The 18,309-nt window shown below is 44.7% G+C and overlaps 1 protein-coding gene and 1 long non-coding RNA gene across 6 annotated transcripts in view; one reads left to right on the forward strand and one right to left on the reverse strand.

Moving 5' to 3' along the window:
* The window catches only part of TEF (TEF transcription factor, PAR bZIP family member), a 46,520-nt gene that overhangs the window by 15,499 nt on the left and 12,712 nt on the right, over positions 1–18,309 (reverse strand). For 2 of the 4 annotated variants that reach the window (XM_056523991.1, XM_056523992.1), the window contains exon 1: positions 7,609–7,892. The exons of the other annotated variants lie outside the window; for them this stretch is intronic. In XM_056523991.1, coding sequence (XP_056379966.1) covers positions 7,609–7,747 — 139 coding nt within the window. In that variant the 5' untranslated portion in view covers positions 7,748–7,892. Of the gene's footprint in view, positions 1–7,608; positions 7,893–18,309 lie in introns of those variants that run through there. 4 annotated transcript variants of the gene reach the window in all.
* LOC130275713 (uncharacterized) overlaps positions 7,638–18,309 on the forward strand; it is a 73,368-nt gene continuing 62,696 nt past the window's right edge. Inside the window, exon 1 of one of the 2 annotated variants that reach the window (XR_008844876.1) lies at positions 7,638–7,752. This is a non-coding gene — a long non-coding RNA (uncharacterized LOC130275713). Of the gene's footprint in view, positions 7,753–8,077; positions 8,261–18,309 lie in introns of those variants that run through there. The other variant, XR_008844877.1, reaches the window with a different exon arrangement.

Below are 18,309 nucleotides of genomic sequence, written 5' to 3' on the forward strand. Positions count from 1 at the left end.
CCTCGCCTACCCTAATCCACATATCCAGAGTGTATTTTTGGGCTGCCATTAGTAGCTAATTTTTCCACCTGTCCTATTATTGGACAGTGTAACTGACTTACCTTCGGGTCGGCTAGGGTTAACTACGCCTGTGCTACCGCCCCGCGAGATCAGCAGGACGGATGACGCGCTCTCCATTGTTTTGGCGCTGGCATGGAGACGGCGTCGTTGGCCGGGCCACGCCCACCCAGACCGGAAGCGGATAAGTCGTCAGACGCCGCTCTTCTCTGACATGTGTGTGAGTAGCCGGCTCGGATGCTAGGCTCCCCGCCACTGCGGGTTACACACACATCGTCAGGATTTATCCCAGATAGACGCCATAACCGTGAGTAACTCTCTCTTTTGCTTTACAGGTACCCTACTTTTCATGGTAATGATATGCTTACTGAGGACCATTGTTCTTATGTGCTTCCTTGCAGGTTGCGTCCGGGTCCTGTCATTCATATGCTGTACAGAGTATTTGTGCATAACATCCAGCACGCTCTTTGTAGGGGTCGCTATTGTATCTAGTTACCCCGATATTAATTTTCATATGCAATAACTGTATTGTTCTACGCCAGTTAGCCCCTGATGAGGTCACATGTAACCATGTGCTGAAACGCGTTGGGCATAGCTAGCAGCTATATCTATATTATCTATTAGCAGCATACAATATATTGGGCTACTGCATTTGTGGGACAATCCCTTTACATGCAATTTTAACAGCCTTGTTAGTGTCTATCCTTAGGTCACAGGGCTGACATCTGCCTTGTCACCTATTCATACATCACTTTGTTGAATCAGTGTGTTTTAGACGATTTATTAAAAGCTATGTTTTATTAGCACTTATATATTTTTCTCCCCCCTGTTATTCATTCGTTTATTTTTGGGAGTTGTCTATACTAGGCAGTGGACACCACTACCTGTCCACAAGATTATCATCTTTGTTTATTCTATTGGCAATGGCTAGCCTGGTGACAGGTACACCCAATTTGGACGATTGGATTAGTGAGGCACGTGACGTCTTTTCAGACAAAACACTAGTACAATCTAGGTATACACCGTCCCTCAAAGCAGCTTTCCGAGAATTGACACAGTGTCACAAATCATACATCACTAGTTTTTGGGAGGTCCAAAGTTTTGAGTCTTATATAAAGAACAAAATAGTGCCTCGTGGACTGCAGATAGCTATCTTACCATCGTTAAGACTCCGCACCCCGGAGGTACTAAAAAAGTGGGAGGAGGAAGCCACCATTTGCTCAGTAAAATTCCTTGAAATTTTGCTCGAGGAAGAAAAAAGAAACCTGGAGGTCTCTGGTACAAAACTTAGAGAACAACAAGATATTACCGCTAAATTTAAAGGTGACCCTGAATTCCTAACAAAAGAAACCCAACTTAAAAATACCATTGAAAGATTCTGCTACCATCTGAAAGAACGTAAACACATACAGTTTACCAGAGACCTCCAGGATTTTCGGGACAACCGTGCATATACGGTGTTGGAAAAAAGTTATCAACAAAGGGAAACTGAGACGGAGGCTTCCTCCTCAGAGACAGACGCCTCTGACCGAGAAAAAAACAAAAGTGATAAAGGAAGGGGAAGGGGCAGATCATATCGATACAGAGGTAAAAATAGATCTAGGGCCCCAGCAAGAAATCAACAATATAATCAACAATGTGGAACTGTGCAAGCTGGACCCTCTATACCCTCTTCTCCCTCAGTATCACATCCTTTTTTAGGGGAGAACCCCTACCTCCTCAGATCGACGGCAGGACGAGGCAAATAATAGACAATGTATCCCAGAATAAAAAGACTCCACAGATATTGAATTTATCTGACCAGATCCTCTCTGATACCCAGTTGGCTGTTCTTACTAGAGGTTTGTCATTTGTGCCCACTGTAAATTTTGACGCCTTTACCTGGACGAAAGATATTAGCTTGTTTACACGCAAGCTCAGTTGGCACAAGTTTCATCTAGACATGGAACGTAACAATTGTCAGGCTCTGGGTATTTCAGTAGAGGACTTGGCCACAGTGAGGGACCTCACTGAACTCCTAGAAACGGGTGAAAGGGACCGGGGAACTGGACCTTTCACAGACCTTAGATTAAAAAGTAAAAAACAACCACCCACTAGTGAAATTTCCTGTATTGAAGTGTTTAAGAAGCTGGTTGCCCGAGACCTTAAAAACCTCATCAATTTGGATAGCCCAGTTAGAAACAACTTATCATTTAATGAAAGAAGGGCTATGAGGGAATTGACAGAGAATAATAATATAGTGATAAAGCCCTCGGACAAAGGGGGGAATACGGTCATTCTGGGTAGGGACCAGTATAAAGACATGTGTTATAAAATCTTGAGGGATAGAGAATCCTATGAGGTCCTCTCTGGTGATCCAACACAGACATACAAACAGGAACTCATACTTATTCTAGAGAATGCTAGATTTGAAAAGTTAATCAGTGACAAGGAATTTGAATTTTTGACTCCAGTTGCCCCAATCACCCCCACGTTCTATGCGTTGCCTAAAATTCACAAAGGGGTCACACCCCTTAAGGGTCGTCCCATCGTCTCAGGAATAGGCAGCATATCACAGAACGTGGGGGTGTATGTGGATAGAGTCCTTAGACACTTTGTCATGTCATTGCCATCATTTACACGTGACACAATGGACCTTCTATCTAAACTTGATGGTTTAGTGGTGGAGGAGAATACCCTTTTGGGTGGAATCGATGTGGAAGCACTGTATTCCTCAATTCCGCACGATCAAGGCCTCAAAGCTTTATCTTACTATCTGTCTTCTAGGGGCACATACATGCAGAGTCACAATGCCTTCGTTTTGAAATTGATGGAATATATCCTTATCCACAATTATTTTCTCTTCGACGGACGCCATTATCATCAACTAAAGGGGACTGCCATGGGCAGTCCCTGTGCGCCAACCTACGCCAACATCTTTTTAGGTTGGTGGGAGGCCACAATGGCGTTCGTCGGAGATAGAGAAAAATATCTGGACCTTGTCCCATTTTGGACAAGGTATATAGATGATGTTCTTGTTTTGTGGACGGGTACAGCTTGCGAATTCAAACAATTCATGGAATCCATTAATCAGAACGAGTTGGGCCTTACTTTTACCTTCACTCTGGACCCATCCTCCCTTGATTTTTTGGATGTTACCATTGTGAAGGATGCACTAGGTGGGCTTACTACTAGGGTCTTTCGGAAGGCCACTGCTACTAATAGCCTCCTGAGGTGGGAGAGTTGTCACCCGGGACCCCTTAAGAGGGGTATCCCGAAGGGACAATATCTCCGCCTCAGGAGGAACTGTACACAAGAGAGGGAGTTCCTGAGACAGGCTGGGGATCTGAGATCCAGATTCAGAGACAGGGGTTACCCGGACCGGGTCCTTATTCCAGCTTTTAAACACGCAAAAGCTACCCCTAGACAACAATTATTGGTACCCAAAAAGCACCCGGAGACGACACCTTTATGTAGGGTGATTGGTACCTTTGACAACATGTCAGGCCCCATACGTGAGATATTACAACGACATTGGGGCATATTACAGATGGATAAAGATCTTAGGACATTTGTCGGAGACTACCCACAAATTACATACAGAAAAGGGAAAAGCATAGGGGACATGGTCACGCATAGTCATCTCGCCCCTCTTCCCCCTCCTAGTACCTGGCTAGATAGAAGTAACATCACAGGATCTCACAAATGTGGTCATTGCCGGGCATGTCCCTTTATGAAAAAAACAGAAAGTGTTACCATCACTATTTCCAACAAACTATTTAAGATCAAAGAGTTTATCAATTGCAGCACCAGGGCAGTGGTCTATGTCGCTGTGTGCTCGTGCACCCTGATGTACGTAGGTAAGACCATCAGAGAATTACGTCGAAGGGTGCTTGAGCACATAGGTGACATTAGAAACAAGAGAGACACTGCCCTGGCTAGGCATGTGAATGAGATACATGGTGGGGACACTAAGGGCATTACATTTTTTGGAATTGAAAAGATGAATCCATCTTCTCGAGGTGGGGACCTAGACAAGCTTCTTTTACAGCGAGAAGCACGTTGGATCTTTAATCTAGAAACTGTCACGCCTAAAGGACTGAATGAGCTACTCTGCTATGGTAGTTTTCTCTAGGAGTGTCCGGAAGGGTATTCTAATTAGGGGTGTTTTAGGCAGTTAGGGGTGGCTGTAGTCAGCCAATTAGCTAGTACACCCCCTAGTTAGGGACTACTAGGGTACACTAGGCTTAGGTTCCAGAGCGGGACCGCCCTTCTTAGGGCGGCCACCCCGCCTAGGCATAGGGCTCAGTATAGGGACGCCTAGGAATTTTATAGGTTCACTAGGCCCCTGCTAATCCCGCTCCACCTCTTATCTAGGGCTCCCCCTGGCCACAATACCCTTCGGACACTTTTGATACGGATACCCGTTTTTGAGGGTATCGGGTCTTATTACCCCTTTTTCATCCACCATAGTTGCTATTGGTTATTATTATTTTTATCCGGTATCTTTCTCTGTTATATTCTGGGTCTCTGATCTCTAGCCTGTTTACTTTTAATTATTATTATTAAAATTCAAAATTTAATAATTCAACTCTTTCTGTACTATCTAGATTTGCCAATCCATGTACTGTTCCCCTGTTATACATTATTTAATGTCTAATACCGGACCCAGTACATATATATATGTCTGGCTAGGTCCTCGCCTACCCTAATCCACATATCCAGAGTGTATTTTTGGGCTGCCATTAGTAGCTAATTTTTCCACCTGTCCTATTATTGGACAGTGTAACTGACTTACCTTCGGGTCGGCTAGGGTTAACTACGCCTGTGCTACCGCCCCGCGAGATCAGCAGGACGGATGACGCGCTCTCCATTGTTTTGGCGCTGGCATGGAGACGGCGTCGTTGGCCGGGCCACGCCCACCCAGACCGGAAGCGGATAAGTCGTCAGACGCCGCTCTTCTCTGACATGTGTGTGAGTAGCCGGCTCGGATGCTAGGCTCCCCGCCACTGCGGGTTACACACACATCGTCAGGATTTATCCCAGATAGACGCCATAACCGTGAGTAACTCTCTCTTTTGCTTTACAGGTACCCTACTTTTCATGGTAATGATATGCTTACTGAGGACCATTGTTCTTATGTGCTTCCTTGCAGGTTGCGTCCGGGTCCTGTCATTCATATGCTGTACAGAGTATTTGTGCATAACATCCAGCACGCTCTTTGTAGGGGTCGCTATTGTATCTAGTTACCCCGATATTAATTTTCATATGCAATAACTGTATTGTTCTACGCCAGTTAGCCCCTGATGAGGTCACATGTAACCATGTGCTGAAACGCGTTGGGCATAGCTAGCAGCTATATCTATATTATCTATTAGCAGCATACAATATATTGGGCTACTGCATTTGTGGGACAATCCCTTTACATGCAATTTTAACAGCCTTGTTAGTGTCTATCCTTAGGTCACAGGGCTGACATCTGCCTTGTCACCTATTCATACATCACTTTGTTGAATCAGTGTGTTTTAGACGATTTATTAAAAGCTATGTTTTATTAGCACTTATATATTTTTCTCCCCCCTGTTATTCACCATAGGGGCTTCCTAAATGCGGCATGCCCCCAGAGCAAAATTTCCTTCAAAAAAGCCAAATGTGACTCCTTCTCTTCTGAGACCTGTAGTGCGCCAGCAGAGCACTTTTCACCCCCATATGGGGTGTTTTCTGAATCGGGAGAAATTGGGCTTCAAATTTTGGGGGGTATTTTCTGCTATTACCCTTTTTAAAAATGTAAAACTTTTGGGAAACTAAGCATTTTAGGGAATTTTTTTTTTTTTTTTTACGTATGCAAAAGTTGTGAATCACCTGTGGGGTATTAAGGTTTACTTTACCCCTTGTTATGTTCCCCGAGGGGTCTAGTTTCCAAAATGGTATGCCATGTGTTTTTTTTTTGCAGTTCTGGCACCATAGGGGCTTCCTAAAGGTGACATGCCCCCCAAAAACCATTTGTCGCTCCTTCCCTTCTGAGCCCTCTACTGCGCCCGCCGAACACTTTACATAGACATATGAGGTATGTGCTTACTCGAGAGAAATTGGGTTTCAAATACAAGTAAAAATTTTCTCCTTTTTACCCCTTGCAAAAATTCAAAAATTGGGTCTACAAAAACATGCGAGTGTAAAAAATGAAGATTGTGAATTTTCTCCTTCACTTTGCTGCTATTCCTGTGAAACACCTAAAGGGTTAAAACGCTGACTGAATGTCATTTTGAATACTTTGGGGGGTGCAGTTTTTATAATGGGGTCATTTATGGGGTATTTCTAATATGAAGACCCTTCAAATCCACTTCAAACCTGAACTGGTCCCTGAAAAAAAGCGAGTTTCAAAATTTTGTGAAAAATTGGAAAATTGCTGCGGAACTTTGAAGCCCTCTGGTGTCTTCCAAAAGTAAAAACTCATCAATTTTATGATGCAAACATAAAGTAGACATATTGTATATGGGAATAAAAAAAATTAATATTTTGAATATCCATTTTCCTTACAAGCAGAGAGCTTCAAAGTTAGAAAAATGCTAAATTTTCAAATTTTTCATAAAATTTTGGGATTTTTCACCAAGAAAGGATGCAAGTTACCACAAAATTTTACCACTAAGTTAAAGTAGAATATGTCACGAAAAAACAATCTCAGAATCAGAATGATAACTAAAAGCATCCCAGAGTTATTAATGTTTAAAGTGACAGTGGTCAGAATTGCAAAAAATGGCTGAGTCCTTAAGGTGAAAAAGGGCTCAGTCCTTTTGGGGTTAAACTATTAAAATACAATAATTAAACTGCACGGTCGGTGGCGTAAACGTAAAAAAAAATTTTTTTTAAATAAACACACCCTTCAAAGTCCAAAATGAAGGATTTTTGGTCAATTCACATACCAGAAAAAAAAAATTAAAAAATGAAATAAGTTAAAAAAATGATTAAAAGTTTCCGTAAATAAAATATTACGATAAAAACTACAGATCCACAACAATAAGAGATTAAAAAAAAGCTGCATCCTCTAAGGGTTAAGATGTGACAAAGTCATGTGACAAGTCAGATGACATCAAATATTTTACACTCTATACATAGCAGGGTCTCCCAACTAGGGTGCCTCCAGCTGTTGCAAAACCACAACTCCCAGCATGCCCGGACAGCCGTTGGCTGTCCGGGCATGCTGGGAGTTGTGGTTTTGCAACAGCTGGAGGCACCCTGGCTAGGAAATACTGTTCTATAGGGAGGCTTTCCCTAATCTGTGGCTCTCCAGCTGATGTAAAACTACAACTCCCAGTCTTTGGCTGCCAGGGCATGCTGGGAGTTGTAGTCTTTCCTCCGCAGTAAGGATCTATGGGAGAAATGCATCGTTATGTCTATTTACTTTACCATTTCCTCCAGCTACATGAAATAAAAGCCTGACTAACGCATCTATGCACACAGTGGTGTGACTGACTGCACACGGTCATCATCCTCTCATCCCATTCCCTATTGACATGGTTAATGGCCGCTGGCAGCTCAGGGAGGAGGCCGCCATGGCCGGGCACTACGCCTCACCGACGTCGTCTGCATCCAGTAAGTTCCTGGGCGGATTCTCGATGAGCTTCTTCAGCACCAGTGGGAAGGAGTCACCGAGCAGCATTACCGGGGGAACCGGAGAGATGGAGGTCTCGACTGACGGCAGTGGTGAAGACATGGCGGGTACGTAACGCGATAAGAACTACTGCAGAAAGTGCTGGACAGAAGCCGTCTCCACGTTTACTTAATTATTCATGATCCCTGAGCGATGATTGGTCACCGCGTTGGCTCTATGCAAATGACATACCGTCACCCCCTACAGGGCCCCGCCAATGGCCACGGCGCCCTTGACGCTGACGCAACTTATGGACGTGGCTTGTAACGTATCACTAGCCAATCGCGGTACGCAGCGCAATGATGCAACATGCATAATAGGATCGCTATGCGCGAGTCCTGTTGGCTCCGCGCCAGCGCTCGATCTGCATAATGTATATCCTGCGCGCCGATTGGCTCCGACCCGCTGCCCCTTACGCAACCGCTCACGAAATGTCACGTTTTTGGTGGGAAAAATGGCTCTCATCTTTAAAGCTCCGCCCATCTTCATCCCTCCTGCCAATCAGATTCCTGAATAGTCAGGTTTCCAAAAGGGGCGTGCTTAAATTCCTGTCTTCTGATTGGCCGGCGCGGCTAGGTACGTCGCCGCCCCTTGTTTACCCTGCTGAGCTGTCACAGGGCTCCAGCACGTGCGCTTTGCTGGGATGTCATGTGACAGACCCATGGGAGGAGGGAGGAAGGAGGGAGAAGGGAGGGATTACAGTAACCCTTCACATTCCTTATAGACGGTCACAGCCCATGTAGAATTGTCTGTCTGTGATTCTCCAGCTGTTGGAAAACCACAACTCCCAGCATGCCCGATGTTTTAAAACATGCAACATTGCAGACACTGCGGATGCACTCTGTGTGACCCTGTCATAAAAAGAAATATCAACATTTTGCAGTTTTTTAAAGGGGTACTCTGGCCCTGAGACATCTTATCCCCTATCCTAAAATGTCTCACCGTGGGGGTCCCGCCGCACTATCACAGTTGGCCACAGCGCTTGGACCCCCGCAATCTAAAACTTATCAAGTTTTTCTGTACTGACCATGCATGAGACTTCTTCTTTAACCCCTTAAAGGGGTAGTCCAGTGGTGAAAAACTTATCCCCTATCCTAAGGATAGGGGATAAGTTTGAGATCGCGGGGGGTCCGACCGCTGGGGCCCCCTGCGATCTCTCTGTACGGGGCCCCGGCTCTCCGCCGAGATAGCGGGTGTCGATCTCCGCACGAAGCGGCGGCCGACATGCCCCCTCAATACATCGCTACAATGCTCAGAAGAGAAGGAGTCATATTTGGCTTTTTGAGAGCAAATTTTGCTTGGGGGCATGTCGCATTTAGGAAGCCCCTATGGTGCCAGGACAGCAAAAAAAAAACACATGGCATACCATTTTGGAAACTAGACCCCTTGAAGAACATAACAAGGAATTAAGTGAGCCTTAATACCCCACAGGGGTTTCACGACTTTTGCATACGTAAAAAAAAAAAAAAAAAAAAAAACACTGAAATGTGTGTTTCCCCCCCAAATTTCACATTTTTGCAAGGGTTAATAGCAGAAAATACCCCCCAAAATTTGTAACCACATCTCTTCTGAGTATGGAGGTACCCCATAAGTTGACCTGAAGTGCACTACGGGCGAACTACAATGCTCAGAAGAGAAGCAGTCATATTTGGCTTTTTGAGAGCAAATTTTGCTTGGGGGGCATGTCGCATTTAGGAAGCCCATATGGTGCCAGGACAGCAAAATAACCCCCACATGGCATACCATTTTGGAAACTAGACCCCTTGAGGAATGTAACAAGGCGTAAATTGAGCATTTACCCCCCACTGGTGTCTGTCATATCTTTGGAACAGTGGGCTGTACAACATTTTTAATTTGCACAGCCCACTGGTCCAAAGATCCGTCAGACACCTGTGGGGTGTAAATTCTCACTGCACCCCTCATTACATTCCGTGAGGGGTCTAGTTTCCGAAATGGGGTCACATGTGGGGTTTTGTTTTTTTTGCGTTTGTCAGAACCGCTGTAACAATCAGCCACCCCTGTGCAAATCACCTCAAATGTACATGGCGCACTCTCCCTTCTGGGCCTTGTTGTGCGCCCCCAGAGCACTTTGCGCCCACATATGGGGTATCTCCGTACTCAGGAAAAATTGCGTTACAAATTTTGGGGGGCTTTTTTCCCCTTTACCTCTTGTCAAAATGAAAAGTATAGGGCAACACCAGCATGTTAGTGTAAAAAGTTTATTTTTTTACACTAACATGCTGGTGTAGACCCCAACTTCACCTTTTCATAAGGGGTGAAAGGAGAAAAAGCCCCCCAAAATTTGTTAGGCAATTTCTCCCGAGTACGGCGATACCCCATATGTGGCCCTAAACTGTTGCCTTGAAATACGACAGGGCTCCGAAGTGAGAGCGCCATGTGCATTTGAGACCTGAATTAGGGATTTGCATAGGGGTGGACATAGGGGTATTCTACGCCAGTGATTCCCAAACAGGGTGCCTCCAGCTGTTGCAAAACTCCCAGCATGCCTGGACAGTCAACGGCTGTCCGGCAATACTGGGAGTTGTTGTTTTGCAACAGCTGGAGGCTCCATTTTGAAAACAGTGGCGTACCAGACGTTTTTCATTTTTATTGGGGAGGGGAGAGGGGCTGTGTAGGGGTATGTGTATATGTAGTGTTTTTTTCTTTTTATTTTATTTTGTGTTAGTGTAGTGTAGTGTTTTTAGGGTACAGTCACACGGGTGGGGCTTACAGCAAGTTTCCCGCTGCGAGTTTGAGCTGCCGTGCAAAATTTGATGCATTGCAAACTTGCAGCCCGATACTCACTGTAAGCCCCTGCCCATGTGAATGTACCCTGTACATTCACAGGGGGGGGACCTCCAGCTGTTGCAAAACTACAACTCCCAGCATGCACAGTCTCAGTGCATGCTGGTAGTTATAGTTTTGCAACAGCTGGAGGCACACGGGTTGGGAAACACTGAGTTAGGAAACAATGTTTCCCAACCAGTGTGCCTTCAGCTGTTGCAAAACCACAACTCCCAAACATTCTCAGGCATGCTGGGAGTAGTAGTTCGGCAACATCTTTAGAGCCAGATGTTGCCGAACTACAACTCCCAGCATGCTTGGAGTTGTAGTTTTGCAACATCTGGAGGACTACAGTTTGCAGACCACTAATACAGTGGTTCCCAATCTGTGCCCTTCCAGATGTTGCAAAACTACAACTCCCAGTATGCCAAAACTGTCCAGGCATGCTGGGAGTTGTAGTTCTGAAAGGGCCAGATGTTACAGAACTACAACTCCCAGCATGCCTGGAGAGTAAGGGCATGCTGAGGATGTGTAGTTTTGCAACATCTGGAAGGGCACAGTGGTCCAAAAACTGTGGACCTCCAGAAGTTGCAAAACTGCAACTCCCAGCATGCCCGGACGCCAAGGGCTGTCTGGGCATGCTGGGAGTTGTAGTTTAAAGGGTCCCAATACAGCAATGCATGTCGCTTTACGGCGACGTGCATTGCTGTAAAGGGCCCGACCGCGGCTGAAGATCAACTCACCTGTCGCCGCCGCCGCCATCTTCCTCGCCGAGATCCGGGTCTTCAGGGACGAGGTAAGTACCGGGGACGGTCCCCAGCACTCCCCCGTCCCCCGCCGCGTCCTCCGGTCTTCCTCCCGTCCTCTCCGGACTTCAAGGGGCCGGGCAGGGTGGGAGGAAGTAACCGCCCCCCCTCCTGCGATTGGTCGGTTAACTAACCGACAGATCGCAGGAAATAGGAGGAGGTGGCAGGCTTGCCACCTCGCTCCTATACTCCAGCATGGTCCTGGCTGTCTGTGACAGCCGGGATCATGCAAAATTACCGGGCGGTCGGGTCCCAGAGACTCGATCAGCCCGGTATCGCCGCAGATCGCAAGGGCGATTTCCCTTGCGATTTTTCGGCGATCGCCGACATGGGGGGCCTACATGGTCCCCCTCGGCGTTTGCCCTGGATGCCTGCTGAAGGATTTCAGCAGGCATCCGGTTCCAATCTCTGCCCGGCGAGCGGCAGAGACCGGAAAACGCCAGGACGTACGGGGACGTCCTGGGTCCTTAAAGCCCAGGGTGCGGGGACGTCCCCGTACGTCCTGGCTCCTTAAGAGGTTAAAGACAGACATGTCTAGACATGAGATCATTTCTTAGGCCGGTGCATTGCCGTAGAATGAGATTTGCCATAGAATGAGATGGTCCGCCTCCATCACATCCTATTGGCTCACTCTTGTCACATGACATATTTAAACGTCACGCATCGATGCGCACAGCAGTGTCAGTTTGGCTATCACAGGGAGAGGGTCTCCTCTCGCTGTGATAGCTGAAGCTGCACGGAGCTCTCATGGCCTCTGTGGCCCGACAGAAGTTCACACATTTACGCAGCTCATACGGCTGGCACATATACATTTACTGTTGATCCACAGCGCTATCGGGATCCCGATACCCGATGGCGCTGTCATCAGTGTGTGTCCCCGCGAGCGCCCCACGCCCGCAGCTCTACTCCCCGTCCCGTTAACGCTCAGGGAGCGGGGAACAGAAAGTAGAGCATCGGGCGCAGGTAAAGTGCTCTACTTTCTGTTCCCCGCTCCCTGAGCGTTAACGGGACGGGGAGTAGAGCTGCGGGCGTGGGGCGCTCACGGGGATGCACACTGATGACAGCGCCATCGGGCATAGGGATCCCGATAGCGCTGTGGATCGCTCCCTGAGCGTTAACGGGGGGACGGGGAGTACAGCTGCGGGGGACGGGGAGTAGAGCTGCGGACGTGGGGCGCTCGTGGGGACGCACACTGATGACAGCGCCATCGGGCAGCGGGATCCCGATAGCGCTGTGGATCAACAGTACATGTAATAATAGAGTAAATGTATATGAGGCAGCCATATGAGCTGCGTACATGTGTGAACTTCTGTCGGGCCACAGAGGCCATGACAGCTCCGTGCAGCTTCAGCTATCACAGGGAGAGGAGATCCTGACAAACTGACACTGCTGGCAATGCACCGGGTTCACACCACCTTTTTGCAATACAGTTCCCGTATAAATAGAAAAACAGATTCCTCAAAACCTGACTAACTATCAAAACGGGTGCACAAATTTTAATCCGTATACGGATGTCCGGTTGCATCCTTTTTAAAGAAAAAAAGGTATACATTTTTAACTTTTCATAGAAACATAGATTGCGTCAGTAGATAAGAACCATTTGGCCCATCTAGTCTGCCCAATAATCTGAATACTATGATTAGTCCCTGGCCCTATCTTATATGAAGGATAGCCTTATGCTTATCCCATGCATGTTTAAACTCCTTCACTGTATCTGCAGATACCATTTCTGCAGGAAGGCTATTCCATGCATCCACTACTCTCTCAGTAAAGTAATACTTCCTCATATTACTATTAAATCTTTGCCCCTCTAATTTAAAACTATGTCCTCTTGTGGTAGTTTTTCTTCTTTTAAATCTTCTCTCCTCCTTTACCGTGTTGATTCCCTTTATGTATTTAAAAGTCTCTATCATATCACCTCTGTCTCTTCCTTCTTCTATACATGTTAAGGTTCTTTAACCCCTTAAGGATTCAGGGTTTTTCCATTTTTGTACTTTCGTTGTTTCCTCCTTACCTTTTAAAAATCATAACCCTTTCAATTTTACACCTAAAAATCCATATTATGGCTTATTTTTTGCGTCGCCAATTCTAATTTGCAGTGCCATTAGTCATTTTACCCAAAAATGCACGGCGAAATGGAAAAAAAAAATCATTGTGCGACAAAATCGAAGAAAAAATGCCATTTTGTAACTTTTGGGGGCTTCCATTTCTACGCAGTGCATATTTCGGTAAAAATTACACCTTATCATTATTCTGTAGGTCCATACGGTTAAAATGATACCCTACTTATATAGGTTTGATTTTGTCGCACTTCTGGAAAAAATCATAACTACATGCAGGACAATTTATACGTTTAAAAATGTCATCTTCTGACCCCTATAACTTTTTTATTTTTCCACGTACAGGGCGGTATGAGGACTCATTTATTGCGCCGTGATCTGAAGTTTTTATCGGTATGATTTTTGTTTTGATTGGACTTTTTGATCACTTTTTATTCATTTTTTAATGGTATAAAAAGTGACCAAAAATGCACTTTTTTTGACTTTGGAATTTTTTTGCGCGTACGCCATTGACCGTACGTTTTAATTAATGATATATTTTTTAAAGTTCGGACATTTACGCAGGCGGCGATACCACATACGTTTATTTTTTTTTTTTTTTACACTGTTTAATTTTTTTTATGGGAAAAGGGGGTGATTCAAACTTTTATTAGGGAAAGGGTTAAATGACCTTTATTAACACTTTTTTTTTACATTTTTTTGCAGTATTATAGGTCCCATAGGGACCTATAACACTGCACACACTGATCTTTTACACAGATCACAGGCGTGTATTAACACGCCTGTGATCAGTGTTATCGGCGCTTGACTGCTCCTGCCTGGATCTCAGGCACGGAGCAGTCATTCGCCAATCGGACACCGAGGAGGCAGTAAGTGCCCTCCCGATGTCCTGTCAGCTGTTCGGGACGCCGCGGCGGTCCTGAACAGCTCGACTGAGCAGCCGGGTCACTTTCACTTTCGCTTTAGAAGCGGCGGTCAGCTTTGACCGCCGCTTCTAAAGGGTTAATACCGCACATCGCCGCGATCGGCGATGTGTGGTATTAGCCGCGGGTCCCGGCCGTTGATGAGCGCCGGGACTGACGCGATATGATGCAGGATCGCGGCGCGATCCCGCTTCATATCGCGGGAGCCGGCGCAGGACGTAAATATACGTCCTGCGTCGTTAAGGGGTTAACCTTTCCTGGTAAGTTTTATCCTGCAATCCATGTACTAGTTTAGTATCTTCTCTGAACTCTCTCTAGAATATCTATACCTTTTGGAGATACGGCCTCCAGTACTGCGCACAATACTCCAATTGAGGTCTCACCAGTGTTCTGTACAGCGGCATGAGCACTTCTCTCTTTCTACTGCTTATACCTCTCCCTATACATCCAAGCATTCTGCTAGCATTTCTTGCTGCTCTATTACATTGTCTTCCTACCTTTAAGTCTTCTGAAATAACTACTCCTAAATCCCTCTCCTCAGATTTAGGATTCATTCCATTACTTATGAATAAAGTTTCACTTGGTTTGATCAAACCGTATTTTTGAAAACTGGATGGAACCATATGCACATACGGAGAGAGAGGAGAAAGCATTGACCGCTCACCAAGGAATCACACGCCTTCTGTGCGCAGATTCACCAGTCCCGCCTCCGGTTTCAAGTAGCAAACAAAACGAAATTATTGTCCAGCACCAGGATGTGGATAAAAATGGGTTTCTTTATTCAATGAAGACAGCTACATACATGAAATCTCTGACACCGATGATGTATTGCAGTTCACAAAGGTTTTTATAACATATTTTCTACAGCACGGGAAACTGGAGATGTGGCCACCGAAGATGTGTTACTTGTTCACATATGAAGGTTAGCAAGGAGTTTGAATCGTATGCTACAAGTAGAAAATACATTATAAAAACCTTTGTGAACTGCAATACATCATCGGTGGTTTATCTGGCAGCATGTACAGTCTGCCGCCAACAATATGTCGGTTGTACTAGCAACCATTTAAAAGAGAGAATTAGGAGACACATTTCCGACGCCCGTACTGATAAATTCAATATCTCAGCGTTGAGCAAACATTTTAGAGATATTCATAAAGGGGATGTTTCATCTCTTGTAGTTACGGGCATCGAAAAGGTTAAATATAACATTAGGGGAGGAGATCTCCGTAGAAAACTACTAAACAGGGAGACTTACTGGATATTTGTTCTGAATACCAGACACCCAATTGGTTTAAATCATAGATTGGATTTGATTATGACATATTAATTTCTACTTCCCATTTGGGTGTTTGATATATAAAAAGTAATGTGTCGTTATCCATATTATCAATCACTTATTTTGATAATGGTCCCTGCTTAAATATGGTATTGGACACTGTGGCATATATTCAGACACATGCGATTTTTTCCTGCGGTTTGTGCAATATATATATATATATATATATTTTTTTTTTTCAATTCTTTTTATATATAAAAGAGAAAACCTCTCTTTTTACATATTATATATATTCATTCTGATAGATCTATATATTTGTCGCAGTCTTCGCTTGTGCCTTGAATGTTATTCACACTGCATCCACAACACAATGTATATTTCTGGTGAATCCAGTACATGTTTTTTGTATATACCGAATCCGTTTCGTATTTTCCATCTGTTTTATCACCAATTGGTGAGAAGGAATTTTAGTATATATATGTGTTCTTATGTGTTGTATGCCACTCTATGACTAAGCGCGAAAGCGTGAAACGCGTCAGAGATTTCATGTATGTAGCTGTCTTCATTGAATAAAGAAAACCCGTTTTTATCCACATCCTGGTGCTGGACAATAATTTCGTTTCATATGCACATACTGTTCTGCACGGTTCCCATTGACTCCCATGTTTAAAAAAAAAAAAAAAAGTATACGTTTCATTACGGTTTTTCACCCGGACCAAGAACAATGGTAGTCTACAGTTTTGGGTAAAGGAAAAAACGGACAAAACCGTACAGGAGGCTAAACGGACACAACAGGATGCATCTTTTGGCATACGGTTTTCAATGGAGACTCAATGCATACGCTTTTCAATACTGTTCTGTACGGTTTTCAAATTGAAAATGTATACGGGAACTGTATTGCAGAAACGTGGTGTGAACATGGCCTTAGTCATCTCATCAACATCACAGACAGGATTAGAGTATGTTCACACTGAAGACAAGGAATTTACTCGCGTAATTCCGCGCCAGCATTCAGCTTAAATTCCACCTTAAATATAAGTTCCATTGACTTTAATGATCTTTCTGCTGCAGATGAGGACTTTCTGCAGATTAAATTCTGATGCGGAATCGTATTTCGCCATAAGACTTAACGGGGGAGATTTATCAAAGCCTGTGCCTATAGCAACCAATCAGATCGTTTCTTTCATTTTGCAGAGGCCTTGTTAAAAATGAAAGAAGCGATCTGATTGGTTGCTATGGGCAACTGGGCAACTTTTCCTCTAAACAGGGTTTGATAAATCTCCCCCAACATGTTCATTCTTCTGGCGGAATCCACAGGTAAAAACTCATTGACGTCAATGGGACTTTACTTTTAGAATAGAATTAGAATTGAAGCGGAACAGAGGCAGAATTTTCAAGCGGATCAAACCTTACAGTGGTTGAACTTTACAGTATTTTCTGATCCTCCTCCTGATTTCCTCTTCAAATTCGGCACCATTTCCACACCTCTTCTGTGCCAAGCAGAAGATGGGAGATTTGCCCGATTTCCTGACCAAAATGATTCCTCGTCAATTCCTCAGTGTTAACATACCCTAAAAAAGCAAACTGGAGGCGGATAACACAGGATCCACCATTGACAATAGTTGATGGCCCCAGCTCCCATCATCCCTCCTCCCTGCACAAGTCACAGAGCATGCCCACAACACTCTCCTATAGAAGTCAGTGATCATCTCCAGTCCGTTGTTTCCTAAGGTGCCTGTGGCTGCTGTAATGCACATCTCCAAATACTGTCAACAGCAGCTCAGGCAAGATGGCCGCCCCCATAATCATGTACAGCAGTATTTTCCAAACGGAGTGTAAACAATGTCTCTCCAGCTGTGTTCAAAACTACAACTCCCAGCATGCCCGGACAGCCAAAGGCTGTCCGGACATGCTGGGAGTTGTAGTTTTGCAACAGCTAGAAATACACTGTTTATAAAACACTGATGTACAGGAAGTTAAGTAAAATCTACAATAAGAATAATGAGTATGCATCAGCAACTGGATTTAATTAGTAAAATAAAATAGATGTGATACATTAACATGAAATACTGTATATCGGTCATCATGGCTGCCAAGTATAAACCTTTGCCCACTGGGGTTTGCAGTATGTAAATACATCTGCCAAGTCTGCAGGACTGGCTCTGAATATTTCCTGGAACACAAGACAGATGGTGACAAATAATAGCTATTCACAGAAGAAATGTCTTAATTTCCTTCATAACTAATAGAAGGACTTTATGTTCACGGGTCATTAATAAGGAAATGTCCAATGAAAGAGATCACCGGAAGAAAAAGTGGTTTGGGGAGGGGAGAGGGGGGCTAAAAAACGGGGTCAGGAAATGTTGTAGGACTTGAATGTAGTCTATAAAGTCAGGATCACACAGGGCACATATCACGTAGGGCAGATCACATAAAGCAGGTCATAGGGCAGATCACATAAAGCAGATTACACAGGGCATATCATGTAGGGCAGATCACATAAAGCAGATTACACAGGGCACATATCACGTAGGGCAGATCACATAAAGCAGGTCATAGGGCAGATCACATAAAGCAGATTACACAGGGCATATCATGTAGGGCAGATCACATAAAGCAGATTACACAGGGCACATATCATGTAGGGCAGATCACATAAAGCAGGTCATAGGGCAGATCACATAACTCAGATTACACAGGGCATATCATGTAGGGCAGATCACATAAAGCAGATTACACAGGGCATATATCACATAAAGCAGGTCATAGGGCAGAT

This window comes from Hyla sarda, chromosome 6 (assembly GCF_029499605.1).
Source record: "Hyla sarda isolate aHylSar1 chromosome 6, aHylSar1.hap1, whole genome shotgun sequence".
NCBI classification, from domain to species: domain Eukaryota; kingdom Metazoa; phylum Chordata; class Amphibia; order Anura; family Hylidae; genus Hyla; species Hyla sarda.